The following is a 14,461-nucleotide window of genomic DNA, read 5'->3' as shown; positions in this document are numbered from 1 at the left end:
TGTACTATAGCACTGAGATGGTCAAAAATTGAAATTTGTTTGCTCCGTAATGGAAACCACCATGTTGGAAATGTAGAGATGATACAAATACTAATACATACATAAAAGAATAGAGAGACATAGAGGATGCTACAGTACAAAATCAAAAGAATAAGTACAGCATAAAGCCAATGGTCTGATGAAATATGAACTAAGGCTATATCTTTTTGTCGAATTCTTTGTGAAAAGAAACAAGCTGGATATGAACTGACAGAAGATGGGTAGTTAAAATCAGGAAACTGCTAGGATATAATATAATAATTAAAGCTGAAGACTAGTATGTGCAGAAGTCTAAAGTAGACCCTCAGTAGCCTTAGTGACAATGAGTTGATGATGATGATTATGGTGGTGGTGATGATGATGACATAATCAAATGACAATTAGGCATGTGTTTAGTGTTTGATATTTTCATTCTCATTCACTGCTATCTGTTCATCCCATTATGAAGCAGGACCTCCATGAATATGAGACAAATCAAGGTATACAGTAACATAGAGAAGCAGTGGTTACAAACTAATTCTAAATACTCCATTGACAATAATCAAGTATTATAATATTTGCATTTAAGATAACTTACAGACATTACAATTAGAGGTAAAGCAGCTTCTTTGGCAAAAAAGAAAGGAAAAAAGAACCTTGCAGATTCCACAGTTCTATTAAAATGCTACAGTTTATCACCTACCACTACGTTAACGTTTACAAGATCAAACCAGAATAAGTTGTAAGATAAGTACTAAATTAATATTTACATGACCATATTACCCTAGGCTGCAGTGGATACACTGGTTCCCATCAGATCACCAAAGTTAATCAACTATCGTGGCCAGTATTTGACTGGGTGCCCATCCGGGAATGTCGCCTACAGTTGACAATTTTTCCTTTGCCTTCATGACAGTGGAGACAGGAGGGATGGTGGTGTGAAGTCCATAATCACCAGTCTTTGTGCAAATGTCCTGGATTAAATTCCAAATCTCTCTGCAGTGGCTCATGAAGTGAGGGCATATGACATAGTTGATGGTGATTAATTCATCGGATGGGGGTGTTAAGCCCAGAGGGCCCCTTGGTGCTCTTTGAGAGGACTAGACTATGTGCTGGCACTGGGTTTCCCCCTCTCCCTTCTCTCATCATCCCCAACATCAACATGACACGACACTATGCGCACACCATTACAGCTATGTACAGTTACACTCACAGCTCTCACACTTTGCGAAGGAAAGTGCCTGTGGGTGCAAAGGACAAGAAAAATCTTTACCATTAGGTAACTGAATCTGCCCTTCATGGTCTTCCAACCAGTCATGCCATATGACTTTTACTTTATGACCATACTGATAATTTTAATAAGTCGAATACAAAGTATTGATGTTCAAAACTAATATTTCATTTTCCATTAGATTATTTGCATATAAAGAATTAAGAAATAATATTATGGAACATTAACAATTTGTATTCATGTTATTAATATGTCTATGTTCCTCCAAGAACTGATGGAATATGCTATACATAATATTGATAATTATCAAAGAACAACAATTATTGCAGGCATGCTGTAAAAAGATGTTAACAACTAGCATAGCTACATGGCATTCAGCTAACAGGAATTAATGACCCTTGGATCAACACAATCAGATTAATAGATGCCTAATGAAGTGAGTTTTTCATTTATTTTTGAACTTCTTGGAATTCCCAGTTCTTGCTTTGCATCACACAGAAGTTTGTTGAAGACTTCTGCACCAGATTACAGATACTCTTTACCTTAGACAAAGAGCTGAAGTCGACATAAAAATTATTTTTAGGTTTTGTATTGTGGTTGTGGTTCGGTGTGTAAGTGGCAGACTACAAACCCAAAAGTTTAGGGAGCTAGGATTTTTTTGGTCACTTCATTACTTCTTTCACCTATGGCAATGGCTTGTTAAAGTGAAATATGCGAAGTTGCACTGTGGTTTGAAGGCCAAGTTAAAGTATAAGTCAACTGAAAGGTCAGACGAAAGCAAGGGCATAACACTTCCTGTGAGACCTTGCCTAGAAAGACACTGTGGTGTTCAAACCAACTTATGCATTGATGACAGATTTACTGTTTTATGGTTAAGGAAGTCACAAGATTATTTGAAAATGATTTTATAATTGGAAATAAACAAATTTAATAAACAGATGTATAGGGAAGGGAATATAGGAATTCCAAGATCTTTGACGATGGAATGCACAATATGTGATTGTCTACTATGCACAAAATACTTCATTCAGTTTAGTTGCACTGTTCAAGTAGACCATTTCAACAACAAATGGAACTGAATATATATATAAAAGCAAATGCCTTCATCTCTCAGTCAAAAACAATGACAGATGCTTCTAGGTATGAAATAAGATGGTAAAAAATCTTTGATAAATTTATCTACGTATTGACTCCATTTTACACTGTTATCTAGTTGTACCTATTTTATAATAGGTCCTGATCCTGACACAGCATCAGAAACCTGGGAAGAGAGAAAAGCAGATAACAAGCTAGTGAGATGAAATTCTTGAGAAACAGTATTGGAGTGACAAGGATGGACAGGTTAAGAAATGAGAGGATCAGAGAGTTAATGTATGTGGAACCATTACAGGAGGGGATAGAGAAATCAAAGCTGAGATGGTATGGACACATAACAAGAATGGAGGCGAAGAGGATACCCAGGAGGATACACGAGATGAAACTGAAAGGAAAAAGACCAAGAGGAAGACCAAGAGACAGAGGGCTGAAAGGAGTAGAGGAATGCATCCAGAAGAAAGGAGAAGAATGGACCAAGGTGAAGACGGAATGGTGGCAAGACAGAAGACGATGGAGAGGCCTATGTTCCATACAGACCCAGCCAGAGGCTGAAAACTGTCCAAGATGATGATCCAGTTGTATTGCCATAAGCTGGTACCATACATAAACTCAATAATGATGTTTGAAATTAAAATTTAGTTTTGTTACTTCAGTGACTACAAAAAAGTTTCAGATAAATTTTGCATATCTCTATCCACTTAAGCATAATATTATGCGTTCAAGTAGAGAGATTTTTATTGAGGTTCCAAAATACCTGCTCCTTTCTGTTCTAAATACATTAATTTCAAAACTCCTCCCAAACAGTACTGACCGGCCGCCGTGTCACCCTCAGCCCACATGTGTCACTGGATGCGGATAATGGAGGGGCATGTACTCAGCACACCACTCTCCAAGCCGTATGTCAGTTTCCGAAACCGGAGCCACTACTTCTCAATCAAGTAGCTCCTCAGTTTGCCTCACCAGGGCTGAGTGCCTCCTCTTGCCAACAGCGCTCGGCAGACCGGATGGTCACCCATCCAAGTGCTATCCCAGCCCGACAATGCTTAACTTCAGTGATCTGACGGGAACAGGTTTTACCACTGTGACAAGGCCATTGGCACATTAATTTCAAATTGTAATAAAAAGTCTGCAAATTACCAGTCTGGTTCATAACATGATATGACTATGAAGTCTTTCGCGATGGAGTCCTTGCATAAAAAGTTCTCTGTTTACTTGCCGCATCAAATTTGGATAAAATCCCAAGCTTTCAATGACTACTTCTGTCATCTTCGTCAGGGACAAAACTGACTGTCATGGACCAGTGAGGCTTCCGCTTTTATAAGCAGTGGACGGCTTCTCATTGGCTGGATGACATCATGGTGAAAACGGCGTGTGCGCAGATGGCGGTCTCTGTGTCCATAGATTTTGATTGTGCGCTCTACCCAGCATTTGTTGATCATTTGAATGGTATACATCAGAACATAAGATTTACAGTGGATGTGGAGAAGGATGGGAAGTTACCCTTCTTAGATGTGCTGGTGGAGCGAAAATCAGATGGATGTCTCGGACATTCAGTTTACAGAAAACCGACGCATACAGATTTATATCTAAATGCACATAGTTTTCTCCACCCAGCTCAGAAGAGAGCTATGCTGAATACCTTGGTATGCAGAGCAAGGACTATTTTGGACAAGGGTCATCTCGGCTCCGAGATTAACCATCTGATGACGGTATTCACAAAAAATGGATATTCTGATTGTGATATCAGATCTACTATGGCGAAGAAACCTTGGAAGGACGCTGTTCGAACAGATCAAGAGGACCAACACATCGCGTGGCTACCATTCTGTGGAGCAACGACCAGCAAGATCGGCAGAGTCCTGAGCCGGCAGGGGATCAGATCAGTCTTCCAGCCACCCAGGAAGATTAAGGAAATGTTGTGACCCGTGAAAGAAAATCTCAGCATGAGAGTACTGGGAATTTACAGCATTCCTTGCAAGTGTGGCAAAAATTACATGGGCCAGTCTATAAGAACTGTTGCCGATCGCTGTGTTGAACATCAGCGTCACCTGAAATACAGGTATCTAGAAAAATCAGCGGTGGCTGAGCACAGTTTGTTAAATAAACATAAGATTTTATTCGATGAAACAAGACTACTCACTCATGCTTCAAACTTTTGGGACTCTGTCATCAGGGAAGCAGTTGAAACTAGACTCTGTGAAAATAACTTCAACAGAGACTCCGGTTGTGCACTCAGCAATGCATGTAAGCGCACAATTGATAAAGAAAGAGCACAGAGGGAGACTTCTTACACTCCTCGCAGTTCTCCGTCTGTTGCGATATGGCGCTGCAAGCAACGCTGGATAGAGCGTGCAATCAAAATCTATGGACACAGAGGCCGCCATCTGCGCACAAGCCGTTTTCACCACGACGTCATCTAGCCAATGAGAAGCCATCCACTGCTTATAAAAGTGGAAGCCTCACCAGTCCACAACAGTCAGTTTTACCCCTGATGAAGATGACGGAGGTAGTCATCGAAAGCTTGGGATTTTATCAAAATTTGACGCAGCAAGTTAACTGAGAACTTTTCATGCATGGTTCATAACAGCCAGAAAAATTGTTTACAGGCTATTTTGAAACAATAACTTCATTGCTATTGGAATCATATTATTTGCACATTGTCAGTGCAGTCAGAATGTGTATCAGTATGTCTACATGCTAAGATTTTATTGTAGGTAAATCTCCTGTGATTCCCTGTGACTGGAAATGTTTGCCACAGATTCCATTGACTATCTTACTAAATTCAAGTCATACAATATTTTGTTGAAGGACAATGAAGTAAAGTACTCACTGTCACACTTGACCTTTCCTTACAGAATGTGAGCTCAATGGACAGATATATCAGAATGGTGAAAAGGTGCAAGCTGCTGAGCGTCCGTGCCATGTTTGCTACTGCAGGGGTGGTTATGTAGTCTGTGCTGCACTTGAATGCTATCGCAGACTTGACTGTGCTCCAAGATATGAACCAGGTGCCTGCTGCCCCAAGTATGACCACTGCCCTCCTCTGGGTAAGTATGGCCACAAAGAGTAACAGGAAGCATTAAAAAATCATTCATTCTTTTTTTCTTTAAATTGTCCTGTCCCATGTTGCTGTCATGTAAAAGAGCTTTCAGTGATTTGGAATGCATCAATATTTAGATTATGTGACTGAAGGAGCTTTTAGATGCTACATTCAAATTAACTATCATCGAACTGCTAAAAGCTATTTATACTCACTCAAGTTGATTTTAGCATACAAAATTAACTTGATTGCTGCTGCTTTTTTAATGACATTAAATAACTGTTGTTTATCTCCTACTGCTAATTTAAAATCAGTCTTGATGATCAGACAAACTGTTGCACTGGCTACTAAAATCCATATTTCATTCACGGAATTGTAAGAATAATTTATTTCTTACTTTGAGTCAGGCAGAAGCTTAGTGACACACCTCAATAGCTGAGCATGTTAAAGTACTCGCATCTGAGAGACTGAAGTGCGCTGGCCCTGGGTTGAATCCGTCCAGTAGATTTTTTATGTGTGCCAGTATGCTGGCTAGCTTGGATGTGGTTTTTAAGCAGTTTTCCATACCCATTGAGGCAAATACTGTGCTGACTCCCATGCCCTGCCTCTGATACATGATGTGCAACACACCTTGGAAAACAATGTCGTATGTGACCATGCACTTACACTAGTCTCAGTCAGAAGGGGTACACTGAGTCCACCCAGAGGGAGGAGGGTATGGGTAGCCACTGGCATTAGCTTTAAAATGCCTTTGGGACGGGTTGTGACCTCATCATAATAATAACCTCTGTACAGGTATGATTTGTTCTCAGCGAAATGGGAAATGAGCTACACCAGTCCTGACCTGGCATTGACTAGTATAGTACATCCAAAAACAAGAAAGAAACTTGTTGATCACTACTGTTCAGTAAACACTTTTCTTGTCTTAACTGTGTTGACCAAGGAGAAAATTCTTAAAGACAGCAAAATATAACCTTGTAGCAAACACAATGGAAATGGTTAAGAGTATGAAGTGAATTTATGCCAGCTTCTTGAGTTGTTTCTCTCTGTGTTAACTCCAGGTAGAGAATTTTACTCAAACTAATTCAGTTCACATGTTACCCTTAATGTTCATTTCTGGTACCAGCAGATAATTTTGATTATTTAAAATTGTACAGTATTAATCGTTGTGAGACTGTGAAACAGTGATGAGACATTTCAGGTGTCACCTGTTCTTCTTCTTTTGGGTTTAGGTTGGATGCTCAGTTAGTACGCTTGTGTCATAAAACAACACTGAAGGATGTAAACAATGCTTTAAAGATAAAATTGCTGTTCTGGATTTCAGTTTAAAGACTGGTTTGATGTTGCTTCACTTCTGCATAGCTACTGGAATCTACATCCAGTTGACACTACTTACAGTAGCCTAGGCTTGGTCTCCATCTACAATTTTTACCCCCTCCACTTTCCTAAATATTCTTTCCACCTTTTGACCTTCCCTCTTTGCTTAACACTGGCCTGCCATCTGAGTTCTTGATTTTGATACTACACAGTAACATTAAAACAATCTGGCACAGTACTTTTGCAAAACGATACTCTGCAGTAAGCTGAGAGTACTTTAGCAAAATTCTAATTAACTTCAATTTTTTTATCCTTGCACATTTGAAAAACATAAATAAATCACTAGTTCATTTGAAACTGAATACTTGGTTTTATAAACACTTAGGAGGGGACCTTGCATAGGTTCATGATCAGGATAGAAGATACGGCTCCAAACACAGATTAATAGCATTTGGATTAATATTAAAATCACTAACACAAATTAACTGGTCCATGCTCTGATACATATCTATATGTATGAAGTTCGTGGAGCAGTGGCGAAGTTGTGGTGGCAAGGGACGTGGCAGGTAACTCATGGCTCTTGATGTTTGAATGCTCTGTAAAATTTGTTCTTGGCAACATTTATTCAACTTATTAGAGCCATTCCTTATTGCCAAGAGTACCAAGCAACAGCCAAATCCACATCTGAAGATGTGTACCATGCAACAAATAGCCACTGACTGCGTACCATCCACACCAAGGAGCCGCCCAGTTCTACCGCCAAAACCACGTTTTACATTGCGCCATGCCACTTCCCTGTGGAGTGACTTCACTACATCTTTTACATTTTACAATACAAGTGCCCTAAGCATGAACCAGCTTCCAGTACACATTGTTTATCTTATAAACTTACACATATTATAAATTTTCATCATTTTAAACAATCATTTATCTTTTTTCCATGTACACATTACAAACTTTAAATTTCCTGTCACAAATCAATGACCTTAACTAACAAAGAATAAATACTTCATAATTACAGACACAAGTTGCATAATATAAACCTGCTTCTAATTGATATAGGTGTTGCAAGCTCCTCGCACATTACTTCTACTTGATTTTGTGCAGTTAACCTTGTACTCACAAACAAAAATGCTGTGTTTTCTGCCACCACATTTTGCTAATTCCCACTATCTCTAACTTCAACACACACACACACACACATATATATATATATATATATATATAAACAAAGATGATGTGACTTACCAAACTTTACAAATGTCTGCTTGTGTCTGTGTATGTGCGGATGGATATGAGTGTGTGTGCGAGTGTATACCTGTCCTTTTTTCCCCCTAAGGTAAGTCTTTCCGCTCCCAGGATTGGAATGACTCCTTACCCTCTCCCTTAAAACCCACATCCTTTCGTCTTTCCCTCTCCTTCCCTCTTTCCTGATGAGGCAACAGTTTGTTGCGAAAGCTTGAATTTTTTGTGCATGTTTGTGTTTGTTTGTGTGTCTATCGACGTACCAGCGCTTTCGTTTGGTAAGTCACATCATCTTTGTTTTTAGGTATATTTTTCCCATGTGGAATGGTTCCTGTCACAAATATATATATATATATATATAAAACAAAGATGATGTGACTTACCGAACGAAAGCGCTGGCAGGTCGATAGACACACAAACATACACACAAAATTCTAGCTTTCACAACAAATGGTTGCTTCGTCAGGAAAGAGGGAAGGAGAGGGAAAGACGAAAGGAAGTGGGTTTTAAGGGAGAGGGTAAGGAGTCATTCCAATCCCGGGAGCGGAAAGACTTACCTTAGGGAGTGCGCTCCCGGGATTGGAATGACTCCTTACCCTCCCCCTTAAAACCCACTTCCTTTCGTCGTTCCCTCTTTCCTGACGAAGCAACCGTCTCGTTACCTGCCAGGCCTCAACCTCCGCTAATTTCAAGTTGCCGCCGCTCATACCTCACCTGTCATTCAACAACATCTTTGCCTATGTACTTCCGCCTCGACTGACATCTTTGCCCAAACTCTTTGCCTTTACAAATGTCTGCTTGTGTTTGTCTGTGTATGTGCGGATGGATATGTGTGTGTATGCGAGTGTATACCTGTCCTTTTTTCCCCCTAAGGTAAGTCTTTCCACTCCCGGGATTGGAATGACTCCGTACCCTCTCCCTTAAAACCCACATTCCCATTCTTTACTCTGTTTAGTTGCTTAAGTGGTCAAACATTACAGCTTTCAATTCTTAGGATGTTAGATTTGTTTTTCTGAGTAATCTCTGCCGAGAGACCTGAATGGGGGACTCTCTTTCCTCTGGTGTATATCACCAAATATTGAACCATACATTAATGCTGCCTGTCCTCAGGAACATAATAAATGGTCACTGTGAGCTGTAGCAGCTGTTTCTGTGAAATATCTTACATTTGTGCCACTAAATTAACATTTTAAAAATGTTTATCAACCCAGTTAAAGTCACTTCATTTGAAACCCATCCAAACTGCAGAAAAGAAAGTGCAGAACATCAAATACATTAGTATCCAAAATAGCCTAAGCATCTATGTTTCAAAGGAATATTTGTCTTATTACATCAATTTTATTACAGAAGGTACTATTTGAGTTCACTGGCCAATATTTTTTTAAATTTTATTTTAAATGTATAGTAAAACTATGTAAAGTTATAAATCAACAGATTTTTTTTGTGTTTACAGAGACCATAAATAGGAAACGTCCACAGTTTCCTGTTCCAACTATGGCAGGAGACACTGATAATCACATACATCGTACATTGCTACTGGATGAAGACCAGCAACTGGATTCAACCAATACAGATGAAAGAGTTTTGAGATTAGGAGAAGTTTCAGGTGCTACAGCAAAATCAAATACACATGAAATTGATCTCCCACAGAGTGATGAAGCAGTAAAATCTGAGGAGCAAGAAGGGCCAATGATCACTGAAGATACAGACAAAATTAAACCTATAATTCAGAAAGAGGTGATTTCATATGAAGTAACAGAAGCAGCAACTGAATCAAATTCGTTTGAAATGCTACAGACACCTAATTATTCCAAAGAAGCAGTGAAAGACATTATAACAGATGAGAAACCAAGTACTACTAGTAGGACAGTTGCAGAAATACCAGGCTCAACAACTGTAACCATTCAACCAAACCTGGAGACTATAACTGATAGTGCCAATGAAGATGTAACAGACAAAACTACCTTGAAACTTCTAGAAAGTGAAGCTGCTGCAAACTCAGAAAAAGTCACTCAACAATTCAGAACTGAGATGTCTGAAAATAATGGTGGTCATACAACTGAATTTCAAAATGATTTAGATGTTTTGGGTGCTACTGAAAGGAATACACTTGCTGAAACAAATTCATTTGTAAAGAAATCTAACCAACAAACAAAAAATGAAGGACATCTACCCACGGTTACTTCCTTTCATGCAGATGAAAACCTGACAGAAGATCCCAGTGATGGTCAGGATATTTCTACTGCTAGTACAGTGGAGTATTTGACAGAAGGGGACACAGTAAATCTTGAATTTCAAGAACACAGTGCTATCACTTCTACAGTTCAACCTGACAGTGATAATGTTTCAGTAAGTTTTGATAATGAACCAAGAGCAAATGAAGAGTTCCCTGAGGCTTTAAATAATGTACAAAATGACTTTGTTACAAAAGAAATAGACCAAACCAGTGAACATTCTTACACCACTCAAGGTATTGGCAGTGACAGTTATACGACAGAGAGCTTAGTTCATCACATTACTAAGTCTCATGAGCTTGAGACTGAAGCAAGAGAAAATCAGTCAGTAAACAAAGACCAGTTTGACATTAATATTGTTACACAAAAAGCAAATGAAGAAAATGACAGTACCAGTGATAACGAAGAAAAATTTTCCGTAACTGAAAATGAAAAAGCTGAAACACAGAGAACTTCGCCCATTATTACAAATATACGTGTCACAGATGATGACGAGTTTGATGGTGGAATAATAACCGATGATGATGAAGAATCAACTGATGATAACAGACCACCAATTACTACCGACAGAATAATTTACAAGTATGATAAACATGACAGCAGAAAGCCAACTACAATTGAAGCTTTTGGAGTAACAGATAGTGGCTCAGCATTTGACGAAAAAGTCTCAACGACAGATTATGATAAGGAGTCTAGTCAAACTACAACAGAAATTCCATATGAAACTTCAACAGGAATAATAATCAACCAAAAAGATGATGTAGCTTTTAAGTCAAACAATCAGCACCCTACTCCAACAACAGAATTTGAGGAATTATCTTTGAGTGTTGATCTAACTACGTTAGAAGGAGTTACAGAAGAAACTAACCTACTATCTCAAATTAACAATGAAACTGTTAATGCTTCCTCAATGACAAATGCAACAAGGCATGATGAGGTGCTCCTGAAAATACTTGATGGAAATGCAAATAATTCTGTAATAAATGGAACCAGTTCTGAAAGCAGCAAACTTATCTCGCAAGAAAGTTACAAAATGTCAGATGATATTGAGAGTCTCCCACAAAATGGAAGCTCAGTTGCAGATTATGACAAATCTAGTGAAACTGCAGAAAATCTTGAAGTCAAGCCTCAAAAGCCCACTGATGTCCAAAGCAGAACACATATCTCTGACTCAGATGCATCAGATACATTCATAAGAGAAGAACCACCAGTGTTACTGTTTAAAGATGAAATGGCACTTCATCAGATGGATGTAGTAGTTGCAGAAGATGAAGAAGAAGCAAGTAGCGCAAAAGAAGAGCAAACTGAAAAGGTAATGGATGTGATTCCACCTTTAAAAATGGACAATGTTACAAATGATACACTGCCTTCTGTAGCAACTATTACTGCTCAAACAAATGATGCAGAAACAAAGAAACTCTTGGAAAAGGGTTACATGACTGGATTTCTAAATGATCAGAGTGGAATATCTAAGAAAAAACATAACATGAGTGCTGAAGGGGGAGGTGATGTTCTTACAACTGAATCAGTTATCCATGAGGAAAGTTCTTTTACAGAAAATATTGATTTAACAACAACAGAAGACAATACCAGTCCAGAAATTTCAATGGAAAGTAAGAGTATACCCCAGGAAAGAATTTCTGCAGTAAAAGTGGCTGCAGACAGTTTTATAGATGCAGAACATGTAGAAACCACCACAGAAATTACGACTGAGGAAGCAGAAACTTTTCCCACTTCTGAACAACCAGTTACGACAGAGAAAGTTACAGAGCAACCAAAAACTGATGTACCTGCTACAATGATAAGTAATTATAATGGGACATCAATAAATCAGCAGTCCGCAAGTCATGATTCACACATAAAAGCAATAACAGGAAACAGCAGCTCAACTGATGAAGCACCAAAAATACTGCCAGAAGTTGTATCATTCAGACACAATGTGTCATTAAGTGGAACTGAGCTGCAGCAAAACGTGTCTGAATCACGCCAGGAAAAAACAACTCCTGAAACAGTTACACTTCCAGAAAGCTGGTTAAAAAAAGCAGAAAAAATAACTGAGGAAGAAAATACATCCATCTTAAGTACGACAGATGTTACAGATGCAACAGAAGAGTTCACTGATAACACTACACCACATGATTTTTCTAATTCAGCTGCTGAATACTCTGTTCATACTGAAAATTCACAGAAATTGATAAATCACAACACAGAAAGGAGTGACAATGGGGAAGACAGTGAGCATATGCCAGGCAGTGAGGATGAAGGTCCAGGACAGACAATAAAAAAGAGAAATTTCCGCAGTGAAGACAGTGAAAATCTTGATAAACATGACCTCCTTGTTCTGCAAGAATTCTTTAGGAAGCTGTATCACCATTAGAATGTGATGGCCTTTTCACTACAGAACATCATTTAGTTTGCCTGCATATTCATACATTTTCATCTTTCACAACTTATTTAAATGAACAGTTCTCATTAAGATTCATCTTGTACATGCATCTTCATGTATAGCTTCAACAGTATTATATTGCTCATTGTTAGTTTGATTTGTCTATGTTAATTGTACATCAGTTGCTCAGGCATTTAATTTAGTATATCTTTTTGCAATAGTTATTTGTAGTATTATAGGAAGTATGACTTGGTAAAATATTAGTACTTATTCCAAAAGTACCATCATGACTACAGTTATAAAAGAAATATGTGTAAGCATGAAGCAAAAGTAATATTTATTGTGGGTTAATGAGATATCATTAAGGGGAAACTCCATCACCAAAATGCTTCTGGAAACAATTGTAAGACAGAACACTTTTTGCATGGCTCAATTAGGTTTCACAGCCTTGTCACTGGATATTGTTAGAAGTAACAAATATGGGAAGCAGAATTAGCATGAAGTTCACCTATAAGGTGTCATATTGCTAGTCTTAAATTTTACAAACAAAGCTGATAGAAGTGCAGTGAACTTAAATGTAGATCTATGCTGTTTACTGATATTCATGTAAACATAAATAAATGTGTTTCAAAGCCATCACATGTGTAAGTAACATGAGTTGTTGTTTACACAAGTGTTTTATAGTTTTGAAAATACTTTTCTACAATTGTTTTGGCTCTTCCCTTGTACAAATTTATTTATTTTATTACCTCCATGCATTCTCTTGACTGCAGTCTATGGAATGATTTAAAATGTGGTGTTCTTCTCACCAGCAGAGATATTTATTCTACAGTTGACATGTTCATAGTTTATGTTATGTTGGAATGAGACATTCTGTGTGCATTTTGTTCTGGAGATTTTGATATTGCCCAAACAATATGTCGCAGGTCTGCAGATTATCCGTCCGGGTAATGTGAGTTAAGGTAACCGCTTGGAATTCCAAATAAAGTGTATGTAAAGAAATTTGTCAGTTTATGATATTACAATGACAAATCATTCTGAGAAGAAAATTACCAAAATCTGGCTGAAAGATGAACCATTCAATAGGTGACTGACATTGACAAAATAAAACATTATTATCAATGAAATAATTTTATCTTTTAATTAAGATTTTAAAAATCTTTTGTCAATGCCATTCCACTACATAATTGTTAGTTTCCCACTCAACAGGTGGAAATTTACCACATCTTACAAAATTTTGCTGTAAAAATGGAGATATAAAATAAATTGCTCACAGTATGTGAAGTGTAGGTGCTATTAACAAGCCAATGAATACAGACATACTTTTAAGAAATGTAAACTGAAACTGTAAGGTGAACTGCATTTTCAAGCTGTGATAGTTGCTTTATGAATTATTATAGTGCTATCAACAGTTGAAAGTTACATTGAAATCTGGTGCAGATTCAGATCTTTGTGTGTCATAGAGACCTGCAACTTCGCATATTGATATTTTATTATGTAATACATTAAATTTTAAATACAGGGAAAATGTGTCAAACACTGAGACTTCTCAAAAGACTGAAATTTAACCTTAGAACTCCTAATAAATGTATGGAAATAATCATTTTTCTATACAGATGTCTGTTGATGTGACATAAAGCTTAATATTCTGTGCTGTATGGAAATAAATATCATGTAAAAAATATTTAAATAAAGTGTTTTTTATGTACTTAAAATGTTTGCTTTTTCATCAAACAAGTGATTAAAAAACCAATTAAGGAATATTTACTCAGACATGCGAACCATACTCCAAGGAAGACAACAATTATCAACAAAAAATTGTTTTTTTTCCCTAGATAGATACATTGTAATTTTGGTTGTAATTGTCTTTTGAATTCAAATCAGTTTATTTTCTT

The 14,461-nt window shown here is 37.7% G+C and overlaps 1 protein-coding gene and 1 pseudogene across 1 annotated transcript in view; one reads left to right on the top strand and one right to left on the bottom strand.

Annotated features, from left to right (window-relative positions):
• LOC126472000 (serine-rich adhesin for platelets) overlaps window positions 1-14,255 on the top strand; it is a 154,086-nt gene extending 139,831 nt beyond the window's left edge. The window contains exons 6-7 of the mRNA XM_050099903.1: window positions 5,200-5,391; window positions 9,400-14,255. Of these exons, the coding sequence (XP_049955860.1) occupies window positions 5,200-5,391; window positions 9,400-12,557 (3,350 nt within the window). The 3' untranslated portion in view covers window positions 12,558-14,255. The remainder of the gene's footprint in view (window positions 1-5,199; window positions 5,392-9,399) is intronic.
• LOC126426004 (5S ribosomal RNA) lies at window positions 3,325-3,442 on the bottom strand (annotated as a pseudogene).
• Window positions 14,256-14,461: the final 206 nt, after the last annotated feature.

Source organism: Schistocerca serialis, chromosome 1 (genome assembly GCF_023864345.2).
Source record: "Schistocerca serialis cubense isolate TAMUIC-IGC-003099 chromosome 1, iqSchSeri2.2, whole genome shotgun sequence".
NCBI classification, from domain to species: domain Eukaryota; kingdom Metazoa; phylum Arthropoda; class Insecta; order Orthoptera; family Acrididae; genus Schistocerca; species Schistocerca serialis.
This window is presented reverse-complemented; position numbering and strand designations above follow the sequence as displayed.